General features: G+C 45.4%; 1 protein-coding gene across 1 annotated transcript; it reads left to right on the top strand.

The window, feature by feature from the left end:
• The first annotated feature begins 1047 nt into the window (after positions 1–1047).
• AK3 (adenylate kinase 3) lies at positions 1048–18156 on the top strand. The gene is made up of 5 exons (XM_044265990.1): positions 1048–1251; positions 9327–9446; positions 10422–10594; positions 11126–11244; positions 16522–18156. The coding sequence occupies exons 1-5, from the start codon at positions 1101–1103 to the stop codon at positions 16640–16642; spliced, it is 684 nt and encodes a 227-aa protein (XP_044121925.1). The 5' UTR covers positions 1048–1100; the 3' UTR covers positions 16643–18156.
• The last annotated feature ends 3743 nt before the right edge of the window (positions 18157–21899 follow it).

Here is a 21899-nt window from a genome sequence, read left to right as displayed (position 1 = left end):
TTAATTTTTTAAAAATGTCTGTGTTGTGTTACTACTATTCCGGGGACATCTGAACATTCCGTTTCTTATAAGGGATCCCCCAGCCTGTGCCCCTCTCCTCTATCTCCTGTTTCAGTACTCAGAGCAAATCCCATTTCTTCCAAGGAGAGTTTAGTAAAGCACTGACCGCCCGATGGAAAACCGCCTCCCTCCACACTTGCACACATTGTTCTATCTCGCTCAGAGCACTGCCTCAAACGATCTTGTTCATCTGTTTTGCTTCCTCGCGACGATCTGCCTGCACGTCCGAACCTCGGACCTGAAGGAACAGACGTCTGCGCCTCGTTCAACACCGCGTCCCCGAGGCTCCTCCGAGGCCGCGGCGCGTCGGCAGGAGTCGCCTCGTGGATCCGCGCATTTGCCGAGCGCAAACCAGCCAGCCCCGGCCGGCTCCGCCGAGAGACAAGGCAGCGGCCCCTTTGGCATCGGCAAGCGCGACCCCGGGAGGAAGAGGCACCCTCGGGAGCCGGGACTCGAAGCAGCTCGCGAGCTGCAGCCGCGGTGCCCTCCTGTGACGGGAAACGACCACGGCGGCTCACGGCGACTCGACACAGATTCCAACGTACCTCACAAGCCCGCGAGCGAGCGAGTACGAGAGGTCGCCCAGCAGCCCGGGGGGAGGAGGACACGGCCTGGGGACCCGGGACTGGCGCCGCAGGGCTTGCGAGCGGCACGCGGGAGCGCCTGGGCAGGACCGACCCGAGGGAGGCGCGGGGGAAGGGAACGAAGGGGGCGCCGAGGAGGCCTCCGGGTTCCGCGGCGAAGACGGGCGAGCGCACGCGGAGGGGCGCGGGAGGAGGCGCGGGAGGAGGCGCGGAGAGGCGCAGGCGCGGCGGGCGCGGGCGGGGCGCGGGCAGGGGGCGCGGAGCCGGCCGGGGCGGGCGGGGCGGCCGCGGGGGCCGTCGCCTCACTTCCGGGAGCGCCCGGGCGCCGCGCCCGCCTCCAGCGCGCTGCGCAGCCTGCCGGCCGGTTCCGCACCCGCAGCCACACCTCGCAGCCCGGCGAGCGCGCAGCCAGGCCGGAGTCCCCCGCGCGCGCGGCCCGGGCCGCTCCCTCCCGCCATGGGGGCGTCGGCGCGGCTGCTGCGCGCGGTGATCATGGGGGCGCCGGGCTCGGGCAAGGGCACCGTGTCGTCGCGCATCACCAAACACTTCGCGCTGAAGCACCTCTCCAGCGGGGACCTGCTCCGGGACAACATGCTCCGGGGCACAGGTGGGAGCCGGGGCCGGAGAGGTGGCGGGGCGCCGTCGCCCGGGCCGGGGTTTGCGGGCGGGGATGCGGGTCTGGGGAAAGTGGGGCCCCGGGATGCGGTCCGGGGATGCGGGGCCCGGGGTGCGGGTTCCCCGAGGCGGGTCCAGGGATGCGGAGGCGGGATCCCCCTCCCGCCGCCCAGGGGAGAGATCTTAGGCAGCCGAGCCATTGCGCCCCGAAAGCTCCAGGCTCCGGGGCAGCTTTGGGCGGGTCACTGGGGGAAAAGACGGGAGAGTTAGGACGAGTTCGAAGTTCAGAGTTTAGAGTCAACTGCTGCGCTTCGTTTGAGAGGCGCGTCCCGGGCCAGTCGCTCTGCTCCCTGAGGATCTGCAGCCTGTGCTCCACGTGCCCTTTCACCTGGAGAGCTGAAGTTTGACCTGAAGGGTTTGCGCTTCCTTTAGCTTTGTTTAAACGCTGGGGTTTTCTGGATCCACCCATTCTTCCATAATCTGAAGGCCGGCTATTATTTGTGCTCGCTGCAATCACAAAATTGGCCTAGAACTTTGATACCCCAGAGATGTCTTAGACAGGAAAACTATTCTTGTGCATAGTTATCTGAAAGACTGTTTTATTTCTTTTCTTTTTCTTTTTAAGATTTTATTTATTTATTTGAGAGAGAGCGAGCATGAGAGGGAACACGAGCAGGGAGCGCAATGCGGGACTCGATCTCAGGACTCCAGGATCATGACCTGAGCTAAAGGCAGTCGCTCAACCAGCCGAGCCAGCCAGGCCCCCGACTGTTTCGTTTCTCATGCCAAATAAATTCTTAAAACTCAGCACCAAATCCAGCCCACGAACTCTATACTTTACAATGGATGAATTTTATGTTAAGCAAATTATATGTTAAGAAAGCTGTTTTCATTTTTTTAAATTTTCTATTAATGATTTTAAAATACGTTTTTAAAGTAATTCTTACACCCAGCGTGGGGCTTGAACTCACAACAGGGAGATCTGAGACCAAGAGTTTCACACTTACTGTCCGAGCCATTTGTGTGTACACACACACACGTATCTCGCCCTTATTTTATGCAGTATGCAGTCATACTATGTATGTATTCTGCACCAGCATATTTTCACTTTGTATCTAGGATATTTTTCCACATCAGAACTTAAAAATCCTTTGCATCCTGTTCATGGTTGTATAGGCATCTGTTTGCTGAATCTAGATCACTTCTAGGTGGGGTTTTTGTCTGTTTTAAAATACAAGCGAGAAAAAGAACCACCTCAGTGGTTTTAGTTTGTCTCTTGGAGTTCTTTCAATCCGCACGGCACGGAGTCTAGCAAATGAGTGCTTTTATTTTTCTCTTCTAACATTGATCTTTTAAGAAACATACAGTGTATACTGTCTTCTGTGGTCAGTTAACACTTCTTCAGAAGGTTAAATTGTTTGGCCTGCTTGCTAAATGTTCTTGATGCAACATTCTTAAGTAGTTTGGTAACAGTAAACAGCCTCCAACCCGGCACGTGGTGGGGGTAAGTTTATCCAAAGTGGGAAGGCTTAAAGAATGCCTAAGAGAGTCTCTGAAAAATAACTGAGCAGTGAGGTATCACTGTGTGGTTAAAGAACACTTTTTTTCTTTTTTTTTCTTTTTTTTTTTTTTTAAGATTTTGTTTATTTATTTGACAGAGAGAGATCACAAGTAGGCAGAGAGGCAGGCAGGGGGGCGGGGAAGCAGGCTCCCTGCTGAGCAGACAGCCTGATGTGGGACTTGATCTCAGGACCCTGAGATCAGGACCTGCGCCTGAGCCAGAGGCATAACCCACTGAGCCACCCAGGCGCCCCTAAGGAACACTTTTAGCAGGAAGTTAAGGTGCCATTGATTTGTGAAAACATAAAGCATTTTTTTCTTAGTTTTATTTTTTCAGTGTTCCAAGATTCATTGTTTATGCACCACACCCAGTGCTCCACGCGATCCACTTGATACCTGCCCTCCTTACTACCCACCACCAGGCTCACCCAAGCATTTTAAAAAATTTAATTGAAAGCCAATGACGTGAACTTCTTTCAAAATTAAGAAACAATGCCCTGTTTATCCTTAATATCCCCAGACAGGCCCACTGTTCTCTTTCTGACTCCAGGTGGAGAAAGGGAGACTAGAGGGTCGGGAGGGGAGCATCCGTTGGCAAGAAGTCCAGCTCGCCTCAGCCTCAGGCGCCTGCTCCTTCTCTAAAAGGTCTTTAAAAACAGCAGTTCTTTAACAAAGAAAACAAAGTAGAGTTTGGGGAGATATCAGAAGATTGTTATTACAGATGTTCTGTATCTCAGGATTAAGAATATATTCTCAATAAATACTTTTCTAACATTTTTCTCTTCTTTTTTTTTTGTTGTTCTTTTGTTCTTTTGTTTTGTTTTGTTTTTTAGTGGAATTGGATATTTCCCACAGGATCAGAGCCGGAAAAGCATTGTAGTCTTTTATTAAAAAATACTCTTTCATGTTTTTTGATACTAAAATTAAAGTATATTTATCATAAAGGTAGAAAAACATGTCGTGAGAATTAAAATCCTCATAATTCCACCACTGGGAGACAATAGCAATTAACCCTCTAGTCCCTTAGATGCTTTTTCTTTGCTTCTCTCTGTTGCATTTGTATGTATTTGCAAAATTGCTGCGTTCTAAATGATTGTTCATATACCTTTTTTGTCACTTATTGTGAGCATGGCCACACGTCATGAGGCAGTCATAAAAATGATATTTAATTTTTTTATTTGTATATTTTTTTAAGATTTTATTTATTTATTTGAAAGAGAGAGTAAGCATTGGCACAAGCCGGGGTAAGGCACAGGCAGAGGGAGATGGAGAAGCAGATTTCCCGCCGAGCAGGGAGCCTGATGTGGGGCTCGATCTCAGAACCCTGGGATCATGACCTGACCCGAAGGCAGAAGCTTCACTGACTGAATCGCCCAGGTGCCCCCAAAATGATACTTAATTTTAGCGTTTTCCCATCATTGGACATTTATGTTGTTAACCATTCTTTGCTGTAATAAATACTGTTATGACCGTCTTTATTCATCAACACTTGGCAGCATCCCTGCTTACTTCCTTCCAATATGAAATCCTGAGTGTGGCATTTCTGTAAACGTGGTCCTGTCAAATAGGGTTGAAGAAGGAGGGCCCTAGCTTACTCTCCAGCCTCTGTTTCCTGACGGTGCTGTGTTTTATAACCTAGAGCTGTATTTTAGAGCTAAAGTTTAAAAATCAACCCAGAGGATGTGACAAAGACACTGGACAGAGGAGGCCATCTGTTGGCAGGACCAGACATGGAGTCGTGGTGACGGGCACGATCCCGGAGTCAGGAGGCTGGAGCCTGACTCTAAAGACGTTAGGCCAGCCTGTTGGTTTGAAGATGAGCAACTGAGTGCAGGAGGGCTTGAAGAACTCGCTCATTTGTAAACAGCAGGCACCCGGAGACAGGGGTGAACACCCGGGTCCCCTCAAGCATCAGTTAGACACTTTGCTGATGCAGTGTTGACGGTCGGCAGATCATTTTTGGTGGGCACAGTTGTTTAATCTCTTTATTTCAAAGGCTATTTGGAAAGCAGTGAACGCACCAAGCCTTCATTTTATGAACCTCAGAATTTGTGAGTTTGAAAAGCTCAGTCGCTTTTGGACTGGTAATGTTCTCGCTGTGGGCAGAAATCGTGAGGTTGCTGCTGGGGGATTGCCCAAAGTTTGAGAAACTGCCTGTGGTTTAGCGCTTCTCAGAGACGGAACCCTGCACTAGATAGCTGATCCTTTCAAATGTCCTCTGCTCATCTGTACGTTGGGGAAGTTGAACTCAGTAGATGATAGTCAAAGTCTCTGTCAGCTCCCAGGATTCCCTAGTAAAACTTGTATTATATACACCTGTGCAGCATAGGCCCCCCTAATGGTTTTGACAAAAGGGCCAATTATTTTTGTAAAGGCAAAAAACCCCAAAAGCCCGATTTATAAGAAGCAGTGTATTTACATGGTTTGGAATTCCAAAAAATTTAAAAGAGCATTTAGTGAAAAATCCTTCTAGAGCTATTTCATGTGTATACAACCAAATGTTACCTGTTCTTTTCTGGTTTTCCTCTTACATAAATGACAGCAAACTGTCATACTGTATTGTTCCTTTCATAATAGTGCTTTTTGTAAGGATTGCCTCATTTTTAATAGGTTCATTGAGATCTCATTCATATACCATCTATTTTACCCATTTGAAGTTTACAATTTATTGGACTTTAAAATATGCCCAGAGTTGTGGAACCATTACAACGGTCAATTTTAGAACATTTTCATTACCCCCTAAAGAAACCTCATACCCATTTGTAGTCACTCCTGTCTCCCCTCCACTCCTAATCTGAGCCCCTGGCAACCCCAATCGACTTTCTGCCTCTATTGATTTGCTTCTTCTGAACATTTCAGACGAATGGACTCATGCAGTATGTGGTCTTTTGTGTCTGCTTCTTTTCACTTAGCTTGACATTTTCAAGGTTCACCCGTGTCCCAGTGTGTATTGGTTCCCCATCCATTTTATTGCTGAGTAGTATTTCATCAAATAGATGTAGCAGATTTTATTTATCCATTCATGAGTTGGTGGACTTGTTTTCAAGTTCATACTCTTTGTAACATATACCACTACTTCATTTCTTTGTATGGCTGAGTGGTGTAATTTTGTCTAGATACTTCACATTTTATTTATACATTCCTCACTTGGCGGACATTTGAGTTTCCACTTTTCAGCTCTAGTGTACAAGTTTTTGTGTACTTGTCTTTTAATTTGTCGTGTGTGTGTGTGTGTGTGTACACCTTGGCATAACATGCAATTGCTAGTTAAGGTGGTAACTCTTTTTAACATTTTTGAAAACTGCCACAGTATTTTTCCAATTTGGCTACATCATTGAAAACTCTACCAGCAATAGAGAGGAGTTTCCATTTCTTAACATTCTTTCCTATTCTTGTTATTATCTGTCTCTGATTACAGTCATCCTGGTGAGTGTGAAATGGTATCTCATTGTGATTTCCATTTGTATTTCCTTAATGACTAGTCAGGTTGAGCATCTTTCCATGGGCTTATTGGCCTTTGGTATATCTGCTTTTTGCATTCAGATCCTTTGCCCGTTTTTAAAAATGGGTTTTTATTGTGTAAGGGTTATGTCTTTTATTGTGAGAATTCTTTAGATACTCTAAATACAAGTTCCTTATCAGATAAAGAATTTACAAACATTTTCTTCCATTCAGTGGATTGTCTTTTCACTTTTGTGGTGTTCTTTGTGTTTTTTTTTTAATTATTTTTATTAACATATAATGTATTATTTGCCCCTGGGTTACAGGTCTGTGAATCGTCAGGCTTACACGTTTCCTGACACTCACCATAGCACATGTTCTTTGTGGTTTTTAATTTTAATGAATGCAGTTCATCTATTTTTTCTTTGGTTGATTGTGCTTTTGGCCTCATGTCTAAGAAACCATTGCCTGATGAATAGTCATGAGGATTTATGCCTATGTTCTCTTTTAAGAGTTTTGTAGTTTTAGCTCTTACCCTAAGATCTGTGATTGATAACTAATTTTTACATACAGGGTGAGGCTGAGGTCCAGCTTTACTCTCTCTTGTCTGGATATCCAGCTGTCCCTGCACTACTTGTTGAAAAGAGTGTTCTTTCCCCAGTGAATTGTCTTGGTATCCTTGTTGAAAACCAGTCGATGGTAAATGTAAGGGGTTGGTTCTGGAGTTTCAGTTCTGTTCATTCATCTGTATATCTACTGCTATCCCTGTACTGCACATTCTTGATTGGTGTTTTGAAATCCAAAGCATGTGTCCTCCAACTTTGTTCTTTTTCAAGATTGTTTCAGCTGTTCTGGGTCCCTTACTTTTTCGTATGACTTTTAGGATCAGTTTCTCAGTTTCTGCAAAGACACCAGCTGGGATTTTGATAGAATTGCTTTAAATCTGTTAGTAATTTTTGGAGACTATTTCCATCTTATTATTTATTTAACTATTTTATTTATTTATTTGTCTGAGAGAGAGAGAGGGAGAGCGCACAAGCAGGGGGAGCAGCAGGCAGAGGCAGAGGGAGAAGCATACTCCCCACTGAGCAAGGAGCCCAACGCAGGGACTGGATTCGAGGACCCTGGGATCAATCAGGACCTGAGCTGAATGCAGGTGCTTAACTGACTGAGCCACCCAGGTGTCCCAAAACTACTTCCATCTTTTTTTTTTTTTTTTAAGATTTATTTATTTGACAGAGATCACAAGTAAGCAGAGAGGCAGGCAGAGAGAGTGGGGGAAGCAGACTCCCTAATGAGCAGAGATTCCAGGACCCCAAAATCATGACCTGAGTTGAAGACAGAGGCTTTAACCCACTGAGCCACCCAGGCACCCTGACTACTTCCATCTTAATATTAACTTTTCTAATACATGAATATGAGATGTTTCTCCATGTAGTTAGGTCTTTAATTTCTTCCAACAATGTTGGAGTTTTCAGATGGCCCATTTTACACTTCTTTTTAAAAATATGTTGCTAAGATTTTTATTTTTATATTCTTATGTAATTGTAAATGGAATTGTTTTCTTAATTTTATTTTTCAGACTGTTCAAAGCTAAATTTTTTGTCTATTGATCTTGTGTCCTACAACTTTGCTGAACTTCGGTTCAGGTCATGATCTCAGGGTCTTGGGATTAAGCCCCGCATGTGGCTCTCTGCTTAGCAGGGAGTCTGCTTCCTCCTCTCTCTCTCTCTCTCTCTCTCTGCCTGCCTCTCCCCCTACTTGAAACCTCTATCAAATAAATAAAATCTTTAAAAAAAATTCAAAAAACAGAAAAAAGAAGAAAGGGTGTTAAGATCTTCAAAAGTAGCAGTAGTAGGGCAAACCCAAGACCAATTTAGATTATTTATTTATTTATTTTAAAGATTTTATTTATTTATTTTACAGAGAGAGAGATCACAAGTAGGCAGAGAGGCAGGCAGAGAGAGGGGGAAGCAGGCTCCCCGCTGAGCAGGGAACCCAATGTGGGGCTCGATCCTAGGACCCTGAGATCATGACCCAAGCCGAAGGCATCGTCTTAACCCACTGAGCCACCCAGGCGCCCCCAATTTAGATAATTTAAATGTCCCAACAGTCCCGCTGTGATAATGTTTTATATATCAAACTTGGTTATATGTTGATGGAGTGTTATATAGTTGACCAAAAATGACTATATAAGATCACTGAAAAATATGTACAAAATAATGCTAAATGAAAAAAGGACATAAAACTATACATACACCAGGAGCGCCAGGCTGGCTCAGTTGGTAGATGTGCAACTTTTGACCTTGGGGTTGAGAGTTCAAGCCCCACATTGGGTGTGGAGCTTACTTAAAACAACAAAAACAACAACAACCCTATGTACACATAGATTACAATAGTATCACAATTCCTAATGAATACAGTTTAAATAGTTTGGTGAAAACTGATGAACAGATCAAAATATTGTTGGGTAAGAATGACATCAGATTGTGGGTAATACTTTTAAACTGTCCTTTAAATCTTTTCCAGGGCGTTCAGTAAAATGTCCTATGAACACTGTGCTAATCTGGCCAAAAACTGAATTATGTGACAGCTGCGTCTGTCTTAGAGGATTAGAAGAATCTCTACAGTAACATGATAGCCAGCACTTCCACTGAGCCACTTATAAATCATGACTATTTCAGGTCCTTACTTAAAAAGAAAATAATTTCTAGTATCCTGTACATTTTTTCTGATTAGAAAATTTACCAAAATACAGAATAGTGCAGATAGAGTAAAAAAACCACTTCTGTCACACAGAGGTGACGGCTGTTAACCCGGTGTCGGTAGCTTTCTATTATTTTTTCTGTCTCTCTATTTGCATTTACATATTTTTATAAATTGGGAATTTGAAATAGGTATAGATCGTTTCGTAACTTCTGTTTTTATCAGAAAAGTTGACAATGCACGTTTCTGTATGACGGTGCCATCCGGAGGTCCTCTCGAGGCCGGTGGTTTGCTGGGGGCCTGGAATGGGGTGAGACGAGATCGCTTGCTGAGAGTGTTTCCCTTCCTCTTCTGCTGTAGAAATTGGTGTGTTAGCCAAGACGTTCATTGACCAAGGGAAGCTCATCCCAGATGACGTCATGACTCGGCTGGCCCTTCATGAGCTGAAGAGACTGGCGCAGCACAGCTGGCTGTTGGATGGTAAGTGGTGTCAGAGCATTTCAGCCGGCGGGATGGTGCGTGTGGGCAGAGCAAGGGCATCTCGTGGCTACAGACGCCCATCTGGTGGCTGGGGGGCCCGAGTGCCACCGTTCACCACCCTGAGGCCTCGGGCCAGTCGCCTTCTCTGGGCCTGCTTCTTCCTCTGAAGCAAAAGGCAGCCGTGGACCGCAGGATTCCTACCCTCCCTCCAGCTGTGATTTGATCCTTCCCCCTCCTCGGAGAATATTTTCTGAGGAGGGAGAAGGAAGGGTGGAAAGTAATTTGCAGTCTGCTGTAAACTTGCCCCAGCCAGAGCTGTGGTGGGATCCTTGAGGAGAGGTTGATTTCTAGTTTTTGGAGAGAGAGGTATTTATTTTAAGGAATTGGCTCACAGGATGGAGGAGGCTGACAGATCCCGAGATCTTTAGGACGAGTGTGCAAGCTGGAGGCCCAGAAAACCGCTGGGTGGTCAGTCAGGTTCCAGTCTGAAGGTCAGCGGGCTTGAGACCCAGGTGGAGCTGGCTTCCGTTTGAGTCTGAAGTGGGAAAAGCCTCAGACTTTTGAGTATCTCAGCTCAGAGCAGTCAGACAGAGGAACTCCCCCCTTACAGGGGGAGGGTCCCCCCTTCTGGTCTGTCCAGGCCTTCCCCGGCTTAGGGGAGGCCCACCCACATCAGGGAGAACAATCTGCTTTATTCCATCTCCTGATTTAAATGTCACTCTCACCTAAAAACAGCCTCACGGACAGACCCCAAATAATGTCTGACCAGTATCCAGGCATCCCACGGGTCCAGTCAAGTCGATGCATAAAATTAACCACCATCATAGCTGCCCTACATCTCTGATCCGCCTGCCCTGTATTCCTGCTTTTTTTCGGATCGTTCATCATTCATTAATCCTCTTCCTCTCCCCGCTCCCAACCTTCCTTTCCTCTTCTTCTTCTCCTTCTTCTTCTTTTTTTCTTTAATTTGTAAAGGTTTTCCAAGGACACTTCCACAGGCAGAAGCCCTGGATAGAGCTTATCAGATAGACACAGTGATTAATCTGAACGTGCCCTTTGAGGTCATTAAGCAGCGTCTCACTGCGCGCTGGATTCATCCAGCCAGCGGCCGCGTCTACAACATCGAATTCAACCCTCCCAAAGCTGTGGTGAGTCACTGCCTTGCCACAGACGGCCTCCGACTCCTCTTGCCCTCGCGGAGGTGTTAGGACATCTGCTCCGGGGGAATGTTCTCAGGTCCCGTGGTGCGGTGGACCAGTCCAGGGCGCTCAGCTTGCTGGTCCGGGAATCCGCGGGAACAATGGGGGTTTGTGACTCATTCGGAAGCATCTACGGACTTCCTGCTCCATGCCGCGAAGTGTGCTAGGAGTTGGGGTGAGAAGGATTAGTGATGGCTGTGGCTCATGTAGGGGTTACGGTTGGGAATCCCAGGCTTTCGCTGATCATCTTGTATACATCTGAGATTACTGAGAGGCTGCTTTTAGGAAGCTTTTTAACTCCGAGGACCGATACTGGCAAAGAACTGGGCTGTCAGGGCTCTGCGTCATGATGGTCTGTGTTTGGGTTTGGTTCTGTTTACTTAGAAGCACGCTTGTGTGCTTGGTGCCTGCAGAGGGATGTCTAAAAACACGCTTCGAAGATGAGATGTTTGATCCCAGCCTCTTGTAACTCCTGTTTAGGGCATCGATGACCTGACTGGGGAGCCTCTCATTCAGCGTGACGATGACAAGCCAGAGACAGTTGTCAAGAGACTGAAGGCATATGAAGTCCAAACTCAGCCGGTCCTGGAATATTACCAGTGAGTTTGTCGCTTTTCTGAGCTTCTCTTGCATGATGAAGCACTAAGTTAGGTTTCGATTATCCGTGCTTTAAAGCTGAAATGCGAAACACCAGAAGATCCAATTCAAATTGGTTTAAACAGTATGGGAAGCCTATTAGCTTATGTAACAGAGAATTCCAGAAGGTTGATGGGGCTTCAGTCACCACTAGGTTTGGTCAGAGTTTTGCCATACTTTGAGCTTTGCACTGGCTGTGTCCTTAGACTCCCTGCCGGGTTGCACACAGCTGCCAGGAACAGGCGGGGGCTGTTTTTCATGGGGGGGCTGAGGGGTCAGCATTCCGCCAAGTGAACAAAGCCCCACACGTCACGAAGGTGGCGCCGACTCAAACCAGCCCCTGGGGGCGGGGAATGCCTTGTCCTGACTGTTGTAGGCCTAGGTTACTGCCCGTTCTGGAACCAGCTCCTGGTTGGGAGGGAATAGCTAGTGAGTCACCCTCTGGAGTGGGGAGTCCCCCCAGAGTCTGCTGTTGGGTAGACGGAGGGCTGCTGTGGAGGTGGGGAGGCAAGTCGGCTAGTGCCCGCCACCCTTGCCGTTGGAGGCCCAGAAGCCTCAAGTGGCAGCCCAGCCTCACATCCTTTATTTGACTAATAGTCTTTAGAACTTGTATTTGAACACCATTTTGTCTGCTTGTTTCCCACAACAAATACGGGAATGTTGGTGAATCATTCTTTGGCTCAGTGCAGTCTGCCTGCTCCATCTTGACCTCTGTTCACGGAGGAGTGACTGCATGCCCCTTTACCTTCATAACCTTCACTAACTGAACAGTGATTCTGTGTCAAGACAGCCCAGTGCTGTGGCTGGAGCAGGTCTTGGATCCTGACTGCCCAAGGTCAAGTCCCAGTTCCTTGTTGGTCAACTCGGTCTTAACCCCTTGCTTAACTGGGGGTAAGGATAGAGGGTGGGAAGAGTGTGTTCCTAGGAGTGGCTCCTGGAACCGGTCTGCTGCGGCGTGAACGCTGTGTCATCGCTGGCTGCCACCAGTGGTGGTGTGATGGGTGCACATGCCGTGACCTCTGCAGCCATCGCCTCCAGACTGTTCTAGAGTAGTACTTTCTGGACAGTGAAATTACAAGGAAGTTGGCAGTTCACTTTCTCCAGTGGCTGCTACTATGCGTCTGTGGTTTCTGTAATGAGCTTGGCTCTGCAGGTGACCGGCTGTGTGTGTGGCCCTGGGCACGGTCTTCATTCAGCCTTTGTGCCACAGTTTCGTCATGTGTGAAGTCCCCAGCAGTATTAAACAGCTCCTCCTGTATAGGGCTGTAAAGGGGATTGAGAGAATCCACATAAAGTCTTCCCCAGTACCAGTAAATCACTCGGTGGTGGCTGCTGTTCTTTTTTTTTTTTTTTTAAAGATTTTATTTATTTATTTGACAGAGAGAGATCACAAGTAGGCAGAGAGACAGGCAGAGAGAGAGAGGAGGATGCAGGCTCCCTGCTGAGCAGAGAGCCCGATGCGAGGCTCGATCCCAGGACCCTGAGATCATGACCTGAGCCGAAGGCAGCGGCTTAACCCACTAAGCCACCCAGGCACCCCGGTGGCTGCTGTTCTTATTTACTCTGCGGACTCGGGTCCACAGGGGTCAAGGCCAGGCCCCAGGAAGTTGCACCTCACACCCCAGGGTGAGGCAGAGAGCTGGGTAAATCGTAGTTTCCATACTATGGACTATGTGCTTCTATCAGTCAGGAGCCTCATTCACACTAACCTCGGCAAAGGGGAATTAATTCTAAGTACAAAGTCCAAAGGTAGACCCTGGATCCAAGTGTTCAGAGGGCGTCCTCTGGCCTTGGTCACCGTCAGCTCCTTTTCCGTGCTGGCTTCAATCTCGGTGGCTGTCCCTGTGTGAGCCCCCAGCATCCCCGCTTGTCTCTTACCACTTCAGCTACTGAGCAGAAAAGAGGGCCTGTTTGCCAGGAAGAGTTTGGAGTCGGCACCCACTCCCTCTGATCACGTCCATCCTGGAAGCTGGGGAGTGGGGAGAGTTCCACACAATCTCACGGATCGGTTTTGGTGAAGGTGTTGTTTCTCAAACACGGTTTTGTTACCTGTTCGAAAGGAATCAGAAGGAAGAGTGCGTTGTTGCTGGGCTGATCCAAACAGGGCAAGGCTATTCGTAGAGGAAACCAGCTCACACCAGCAGAAATGGGGGTTGTTTCTCTCCAGGAGTGGGGAGGAGCGTTGGGAAGGCTGCCGAGAGGAAGCGTTATGATCCAGGTCCCTATCTTAGGAGATACCCTCGGTTTTTTTATTGTTTTTTAAGATTTTATTTGAGAGAGAGAGAGCACGAGCAGGGGGAGGGAAGGTCAGAGGGAGAAGCAGACTCCCCCGTGAGCAGGGAGCCTGAATGCAGGACTCCATCCCAGGACTCTGGGATCATGACCTGAACTGAAGGCAGACGCTTAACCGACTCGGCCACCCAGGCACCCCAGGAGAAACCCTAGTCTTTCCAGGCTTCCAGTCCCTCTTGCCATGAATTGAAGTTTTCCTTCTAAACTCCGGCATGTAGAGCTAAGGCTGGGCTTACCCAAAAACAGAAAAGTGGTATTTGCAACAATTTCGGTGGTAATCAGCATTGTTAGTTTAAAACATTTTAAGACATTTAGCATTTCAGCAGTGAGACAGAGTGATTAGGTCTGTGCTAACAAACAGCACGAGGTTGTTACTCTTATAGGGACCTGTAGGTGAGACTGGTTTTATTATAGGGAAATGAAAATGACAGATGTCCATCCAGGGACAGCTTTCAGATTGGATAGGTTCCTGCACTTGTGCCCTCAGTAATGTGCTCCCTTGTGACTTTGCACTTCTATTTTAAACACTATATTCAAAAGAAACAAAAATAGGGTTTGGGTTTTTTGGGTTTGGGTGGGTTTTTTTGTTTTTTTGTTTTTTGTTGTTGTTGTTGTTGTTTTGTAATTTGAGTAATACGTTAGCAAATTGTTTAGCAAAATAAATCCTCCTGATAAGGAACATAACGTATTTAGAGGGAGAAGAAAGATCCCAGGCCCACCTATACAGCAGCAGCCCTATAAATACATCGCATAGTCACCCCGCGATCTATTTTGTTTTCAGTGCATATCGAAGTTCTCAAAAACGACAGCTTCTTGTGATTCCATGCTCTCAACTTGCTCCAATGCTCTGTCAGTCTGGGTGAGATGCCACTTGTTTAAGAGCCGCTCCTGGCTCACTGGCGCCATCCGTGGGTCCGTGTTAAACCAGTATCCCCTGCAGACCCTTTCCTTCAGTGGTAGTGCCATCCGATGACATGAAGTAAAGATCTAACCCCCTGTTTGGAATATAGCCTCAAACGGACTCTTACTCAATTTGGGTGTGCCCTTCCAGACATTCTCAGGGTTCACGGTCTCCTCCCTGCCATTTGAAAGGTCCAAAACCCTTGTGCCTCCTTCAGGCATTTCCAGAGTCTCACACTTAGACCATGTGTTTCTTAGACTTGACCACACGACACATCTGGATCCAACAGTAAATCCTATCAGGGTGTAGATTTTCTCGGTTTGAGCTGAGACGTGATCTTGTAAAGCATTATGGTGCTTCTTTCCAGCTCGGGATTGTTCTTCAGAGAACAAAGTCAGTGATGAAATGGCATCTCTTTTTATACTCTATAAAGTCTTCTTTATATAGATTCATTTCACAGGTCCTTCCCGCATAGATGCAGTGGTGACCTATGGGCAAGCTGTGCTGGCCCTTGGAATATTCCACATGACGACTTCCTCGTGGCTCGAGGATCACTGTTAAGTGACTCTTAACAGAAGATGATGATGTGAGGGACGCCTCGCTGGCGCAGTGGGTGGAGCATCCACGACTCCTGATCTCAGGGTCCTGAGTTCAAACCCCACACAGCGGCTGGGGGAGGAGAGTTTTTTAAAAAAATGATAATGTGGATTTAGGGGTCTAGTGAGCACAGTCTGTGATCAGTAGAGAGAGGCATTGGCTTGCAATGGCGAAGCTAGCTTTTAGTTTCACTTGTGTCCTGTGGCTTACGGAAATGGTCAGTTGCAAAATGGGACCGCTTATGGAGTGTGTGCTCAGTGTTTTAAATATAATAGCTCACGTAATCCTTTCTAAAGCTCAGATTCCTTATTTCATTGATAACACTGTATGTTTGAAAGTAAAGTAACAGCCCGGATCTCCAAACTGGTAGTAGGCTTCCAAACACGGGGCCCTAGGCTTTGTCTACTTACCCACTTGCAAGACTACTTCCTAATACTTGATTATGCTTCCTGCTTTTTGCTTAGCTTTATTTTTTTCCTCTTTCTGATTTTGAGGGAAATGGCAATAAAAACTGTTTTTATGGTGTCTCCTATTGTGTTTCTTCATTTTTCCCCAAGGCAGACTGGTACGGGCTGCTGCCACACCAGCTGCCAATGTCTCTACCCCTGGGGGTACAGTGGTGAGCAGAATCAGAATCCCAGGGCTGCTTTTCAGAACACACTCTCCCTCCAGAGGTTCTGGCATTCCTCCTGCTGCTTGCCGTCCTCCCCCAGCTCACACACAGTGTCTTTAAGTGTGCCCAAGAGCACCCGAGGAACTCTGGTTTCTTTCCACAAACAGAATCAGTCTTTGCTCTGCAACCTTTCACTTGATTTTCAGAGGCTTCCCTGAGGACAAAAGCATTCCTCTATGATACCTTATAAAATTTGGAGAGATTAATTAAGAGATTAATTAATTAATTAAGACTTAATTTTAAGTAACTCCCACTGTTGGGGTGTCTGGGTGACTCAGTCAGTTAAGCATTTGACTCTCAGTTTTGGCTCAGGTCATGATCCCAGGGTCCTGGGATGGAGCTCTGCATCGGGCTCCCTGCTCAGCAGAGCCTACTTCTCCCTCCCCCTCTGCCTGATGCTCTGCTTACTTGTGCTCTCTCTCTGTGTCAAATAAATAAATAAAAATTAGCACTCTTTAAAAAAAATAGAAAAGTATGGGTTTATGACAAAGTATATAATACAATGCTGCTTAGGGGCATGAATTTGTTAGCAGGAACACCTTCAAATTTTTTGTTTCTGACATTTTTGCCTTGTCGGTCTAGTTAAACATTTGACTAATACTCTGTTTGATTTTGGAAGTATTCTAATACGACCCAAGATTTGAGTTGTTTCTCTGGGGGTTCGGGGGAAATCACTTTGAAAGAGCTCATCAGACAAAGTCAGACCTGGTTTTTTTGTTTGTTTTCGTGGTTTTTTTTTTGTTGTTTTGTTTTGTTTTGTTTTTTTGTCATCTTTAGGAAAAAGGGTGTGTTGGAAACCTTCTCTGGAACAGAAACTGACAAGATCTGGCCTTATGTCTATGCTTTCCTACAAACAAAAGTTCCACAGATGAACCAGAAAGCATCAGTTACTCCATGAGGAAAAGTTCACATGACCAGTAAAACGAGCAGGGATTCCTCGCCTGTGCATTTAGAAGCTCCTTGTTCTGAGACTGGCATGTATGAATTCTTTGACAATTATACTAGTTTCACTTCCACTGATTTTATTTTGGAAACTAAGGATGTGTCAAATGAGTCTGATACTAAGATACTTCTTTTGGTCTAGTGTGTTTTACCCAGATACCTTCTATCGGTGTGCAATTAAAAAAGTATCAGATGTCTTAACTTTGGAAAAATCTTCTAGAAGATAATTAAAAGAGTAATCGGTAGTCGTGTAACTTTTGTTCAGAAAAGTGGTTGATAAAATTTTCTTATTTTTCTGGAAAAGCTAAAAAAAAATTTTCACATCACTTGGTAAAGCATCTTATTAGAGAAATGTGTGTAGATTGATGCCAAAAACCCCAGCATTGTTAGCACTGTGGTACATGGTTTTGTGAGACACTATGTCTTTCAAATTCTAGAAAACAAACAACTACGTATGCAGATTAGCTTCAGGATCCAAATTCACTGCTGCCTTTACACTAAGAAACTTGTAAGCTTGGCCATATATACTGTATTTATTGTGTTGTTAAACCTTCAGTTTACTCAGAATTTTCAGTCTGCTATAAAATTATATTACATCAGCATATAGGAGAATTCTCAGGTTAAGAAATATGTGCTTTAGGATCTACTTGCCCATTTCTCATTTTGATCACTGTGTAAGATCTCATGAGTGATGAGTAACAAAGTACGAAAAGAAAAGAAAACCCATGGTCCTGAGTACAGCAAGCATTCTTGGTCCTCAGAAGTAGAATCAGGTACGCCTGGGGAGAATTCCCTGGACACATAACAACCAATTAGTAAACAATCAGAATTAGTAAACAATCAAATTAGTAGCAGTTAAAAGGGTTTCCTAATCCCATTGCTGATCAAAGCAGTGGACACCTGCGCGTGTCCCCACCACCTCAACTTTGGGCAGGGAGAGCCCTCTGCCTGTGTGGTACGTTAGGTAGCCATTTAAAAGTGAAGATGATTTTCTCTCTTAGTGAGGCAACACGGATGCAGGCTTCTGTCCTGTGGCCTGGTAAGAAGAGTGGGGCACGGAGAGGTGGAGGAGAAACGCAACGACATCTTCACTGGCCTATTGACTCTTCCTCGGTGCTAAAACCAGTGCGACGAGTCCTCGTTCAAGCTGTTAATAGCTGCCTTTGAACGTCTGGCGCACGTTATCCCGGGCACTTAAAGTGAAATACCAGCAAGTGGTTATGTATTTTGTGGGGGGAAAACCTTTTCTTTTGATTTTTAAAAATTTAATGTTGATCTTTCAGAAAGGACCAAGGCTTTAAAAAAGGATTATAGGACACATTTAATTCTTTACAAAACTTTCTGTAATGCCTTACTTGAATGTTAATGTGCTTTCTAAAACTGTTGTAAAACTAGTAAGCTCATGAATTATCACTGGGTTACCAGGCATACATGAATATTAATATACTACAATAAAACTATCCTTGAGAACTGTGGGTGTTACTCTGCTTGCAGCATTCCACAGGGCCCATTCCTTCCCGGCCTCTGTTCTAATGCCCCAATGTCTCCCTGACTTCTGAACTGGTGGCTGCTCTCTACTGACTGGTGGACAACAGCACACAGGCTGGTTTCATTCAAAGCTGGATCTCCCGCTAGAAGACTGCCAGCACACTGGCCTTACCACACGCAGATCTGAAAACCAACAAGAGGGGTAGGAGAACATGGCTTTGAAAATGAAAGACTTCTTCCCCGTGACCGTTCCCTCCCTACCCCCAAAACCCATCACCCAAAGTTATGCACATACACCTCTTACTTTGGGTAATGCCTGCACGATTTTTTCCTTTAGTAAAGCAAATGAAAACTTTTTTTATGCTTGACTGAGCTGTTCTCAGACCATCCTGATGAAGGCTGTCATTGCTGGGGGCTCATCCGGCTCAACGCCATCGTGATGATTTAGGTGCCACTTGGAAATCTGCTAGAGCTGAGTGCCATGGCTCGGTGGAGCCACCATCCTGGAAGGCTAAGGACAGTTCCTTAACCCTTTCCTACTTTCCAGAACACCACAGTTACTTTGGTACACTTTCCATAAACAGAAGGTGCTGTGGGAAATGGAAAACTAGCAGTACCATCCACAAATTTTCTTAATTTCGTTTGAAATAGATGTTCAAGTTTCTGAGCCGCAGCCCAGAGCTACTTCTCCCCCAGGTACTTAAAATGGCGCGCCCAGCAAACTATTTTGGACACTCCAAGTTTGTGACAAAACTTACCTGTTAACAACAAATCATGGTAATTATAGACCGAAGGTTAAATTGCTCTAATACCTGCAACCAACAGCAAGAATAAATTTGTATTTTAAAACATGCTTAAAACATGTTAAGTTGTAGGGCACCTGGGTGGCTCAGTTGGTTGAGCAGCTGCCTTCAGCTCAGGTCATGATCCCAGGGTCCTGGGATCGAACCCCACATCAGGCTCCCTGCTCAGCAGAAAGCCTGCTTCTCCCTCTCCTTCTGCCTGCTGCTCTACTTGTGCTGTCAAGTAAATAAATAAAATCTTTCAAAACAAAACATGTAAGTTGTATCTTCCCATCAACAAAAGAAATAGTTTTCTTCGTTTTGTGACTCAAGATTTTGATTTTGGAAGTTATTAGTTTAAAAATTTTAATACACAGTAAAAGCCAACATGCTTTACAGAGTGCATACCCCACTGTTTGGTGTTTGGTTTGGTTTTTTAACTTACTAATGACCAACAGTTTTTCCATAGATCTAGCACTGAGTAAAGTTAAACTGTTAACACCAAATTGCACTTTGGCAGAATCAAATTGATTTAACAAATTGATTTACCAAAGTAAATCAACTTGATGATGTTTCGTATTTTACCAAAGGACTCTTAAGTATTTGAAAAGAATCATGGTGTTTTAAGAAACCAGGGGAAAGATGCAAGATTTTTTTTTATCATTTTCATACTCAGAAAAAACTTCAAGTCTAATTCTTTAAGGCTTATGAGAATGGTTTTGACTTCATTATTAGATGCTAAGCAATTCATAATCAACATTTATTCATTTTTGTAACCATGCCCCCATCACCTTACAGAGTAAGCGAGCAAATACTTATTCTCTGAGTCCGCTTCTTGGAGACCTGTGAAATGGTACACAGTATCTATTAGAGACAGGAAATGGATGCAAAGGATTTCAGGAATTTTTAAAATGTATATGATACAGTGATAAAGCTGAAATGAACAGTCTGACCTTAAATCTGACAAATACATCTCTGCCCCACATCAATTTAAGAACTGAAATACATGACGGATCTTGAGAACAGTATATTGACATCTTCTTTTTCTCTGAAAATGGCCGAAGGTTAAATTCAGGATCGCTCTGCCTAAACCCACAAACAATTTTTTCATCCTGCAAGTAAATCCACTTATTAAACCAGACTCCATGTTCCTTGGACAGCGTATTAATTCACTTTTAAAATGGGAACAGGAATGTTAATCTAAAAGAACACCCAATTTTCCTAAAGAGAAGTTACAGGACATTATGAGCTTATGCAGAACTGGTAAGAGCCCATTAATGGTATAACTGGATGAGAATGTTGCCCATCTAACTCCTAGAGACTAATTTTAGATCAGTATTTTAAGATTTTATTTACTTGACACAGGGAGACAGAGAGAGGAAACACAAGCAGGGGGAGTGGGAGAGGGAGAAGCAGGCTTTCCGCTGAGCAGGGAGCCCTTTGCGGGGCTCGCTCCCAGGACCCCAGGATCATGACGTGAATTGAAGGCAGACACCCAACGACTGAGCCACCCAGACGCCCTGATTTTTAGATCAGAATTGTCTCCACTCTCACAGATAAAATGACACCGAGTTAACAGGCAATAGATGAAGTGGTAGCTACTTAAAAAAAAATCTTTTATTAGAAGATTAATATCAGGGGCGCCTGGGTGGCTCAGTGGGTTGAGCCGCTGCCTTCAGTTCAGGTCGTGATCTCAGGGTCCTGGGATCGAGCCCCGCATCGGGCTCTCTGCTCAGCGGGCAGCCTGCTTCCCTCTCTCTCTCTGCCTGCCTCTCTGCCTGCTTGTGATCTCTGTCAAATAAATAAATAAAATCTTTAGAAAAAAAATATTAATTTTATCAAAAGAAATGGGAATCTTTTTTTTTTTTAAAAGATTTTATTTATTTATTTAACAGAGAGAGAGATCACAAGTAGATGGAGAGGCAGGCAGAGAGTGAGAGGGAGGGAAGCAGGCTCCCCGCCGAGCAGAGAACCCGATGCGGACTCGATCCCAGGACCCTGAGATCATGACCTGAGCCGAAGGCAGCGGCTTAACCCACTGAGCCACCCAGGTGCCCGAAATGGGAATCTTTGATGGCTACTCTGATGTCAAAGATGTTTCATTCATCTGTTGGGACATTTCATCTGTCTGGACAGCCCAGCAAAATTCAGTCTGAAATATGAATTATCCCTTTGCTTAGTGTAAGATTCTTATTGTTTGTTAAGAAAAAGAAAAGAGACGGGGCGCCTGGATGGCTCAGTGGGTTAAAGCCTCTGGCTTCGGCTTGGGTCATGATCCCAGGGCCCTGGGATCAAGCCCTGCATCAGGCCCTCTGCTCAGCGGGGAGGCTGCTTCCTCCCCTCTCTCTCTGCCTGCCTCTCTGCCTACTTGTGATCTCTATCAAATGTCTATCAAATCTTTAAAAAAACAAAAACAGAAAAGAGGATATTTTTCTAAAAGGGATAGTTTAGTACCCAAGAAAAATAAACACAAATAAAAAGGATGTCAATTTACTGTTCTCAGTGCTAAAGTACTGCTGAATACATCAGAGTCTCTGAGTGCCAATCACGGCATTAGTCCGGAACTCCCAGAGTAAAATGCAATTGCACGTATATACACAACACAGAACGCTTCCCTTTGAAAGTAAAAAAACATAACGACTTCTTAAACAGCTCTTCAGTAATTCCTGTTTCAGAGAACACAACCAAAAGACTGTTCAGGAGTGATTTACTCAGTTTGTTGGTCATTTCTTTCCTCCCCGTACTTGGTCCTACCTCTAACCTAGAGAAGGCAAAAAGAGATTCAAAACAATTTGACTGCTTCCGGGAAGATCCTGGGGAAAGGTGAAGTTGAGGAATGGAAAGTAATGTCTCCAGTAACATTTCTGTGAAATCGGGGATTTCACTCCTGTGTCCAATCTCTATTTGACAGGAAGGGAAAAACGAGGGCTTACTCCAGAACAG

The sequence above is a fragment of the Neovison vison genome, chromosome 9 (assembly GCF_020171115.1).
Source record: "Neovison vison isolate M4711 chromosome 9, ASM_NN_V1, whole genome shotgun sequence".
In the NCBI taxonomy this organism is placed as follows: domain Eukaryota; kingdom Metazoa; phylum Chordata; class Mammalia; order Carnivora; family Mustelidae; genus Neogale; species Neogale vison.
Note: the sequence above shows the minus strand (reverse complement) of the source record. Positions and strands in the feature narration are given on the sequence as shown.

What these genes read in the sequence shown, in the direction of transcription:
- AK3 (XM_044265990.1), top strand. Translation starts at nt 1,101, where the DNA reads ATGGGGGCGTCGGCGCGGCTGCTGCGCGCGGTGATCATGGGGGCGCCG. An exon ending in CAACATGCTCCGGGGCACAG is followed by an intron (nt 1,252 to 9,326) that starts GTGGGAGCCGGG and finishes CTTCTGCTGTAG; the next exon opens with AAATTGGTGTGTTAGCCAAG. An exon ending in CCGGTCCTGGAATATTACCA is followed by an intron (nt 11,245 to 16,521) that starts GTGAGTTTGTCG and finishes TGTCATCTTTAG; the next exon opens with GAAAAAGGGTGTGTTGGAAA.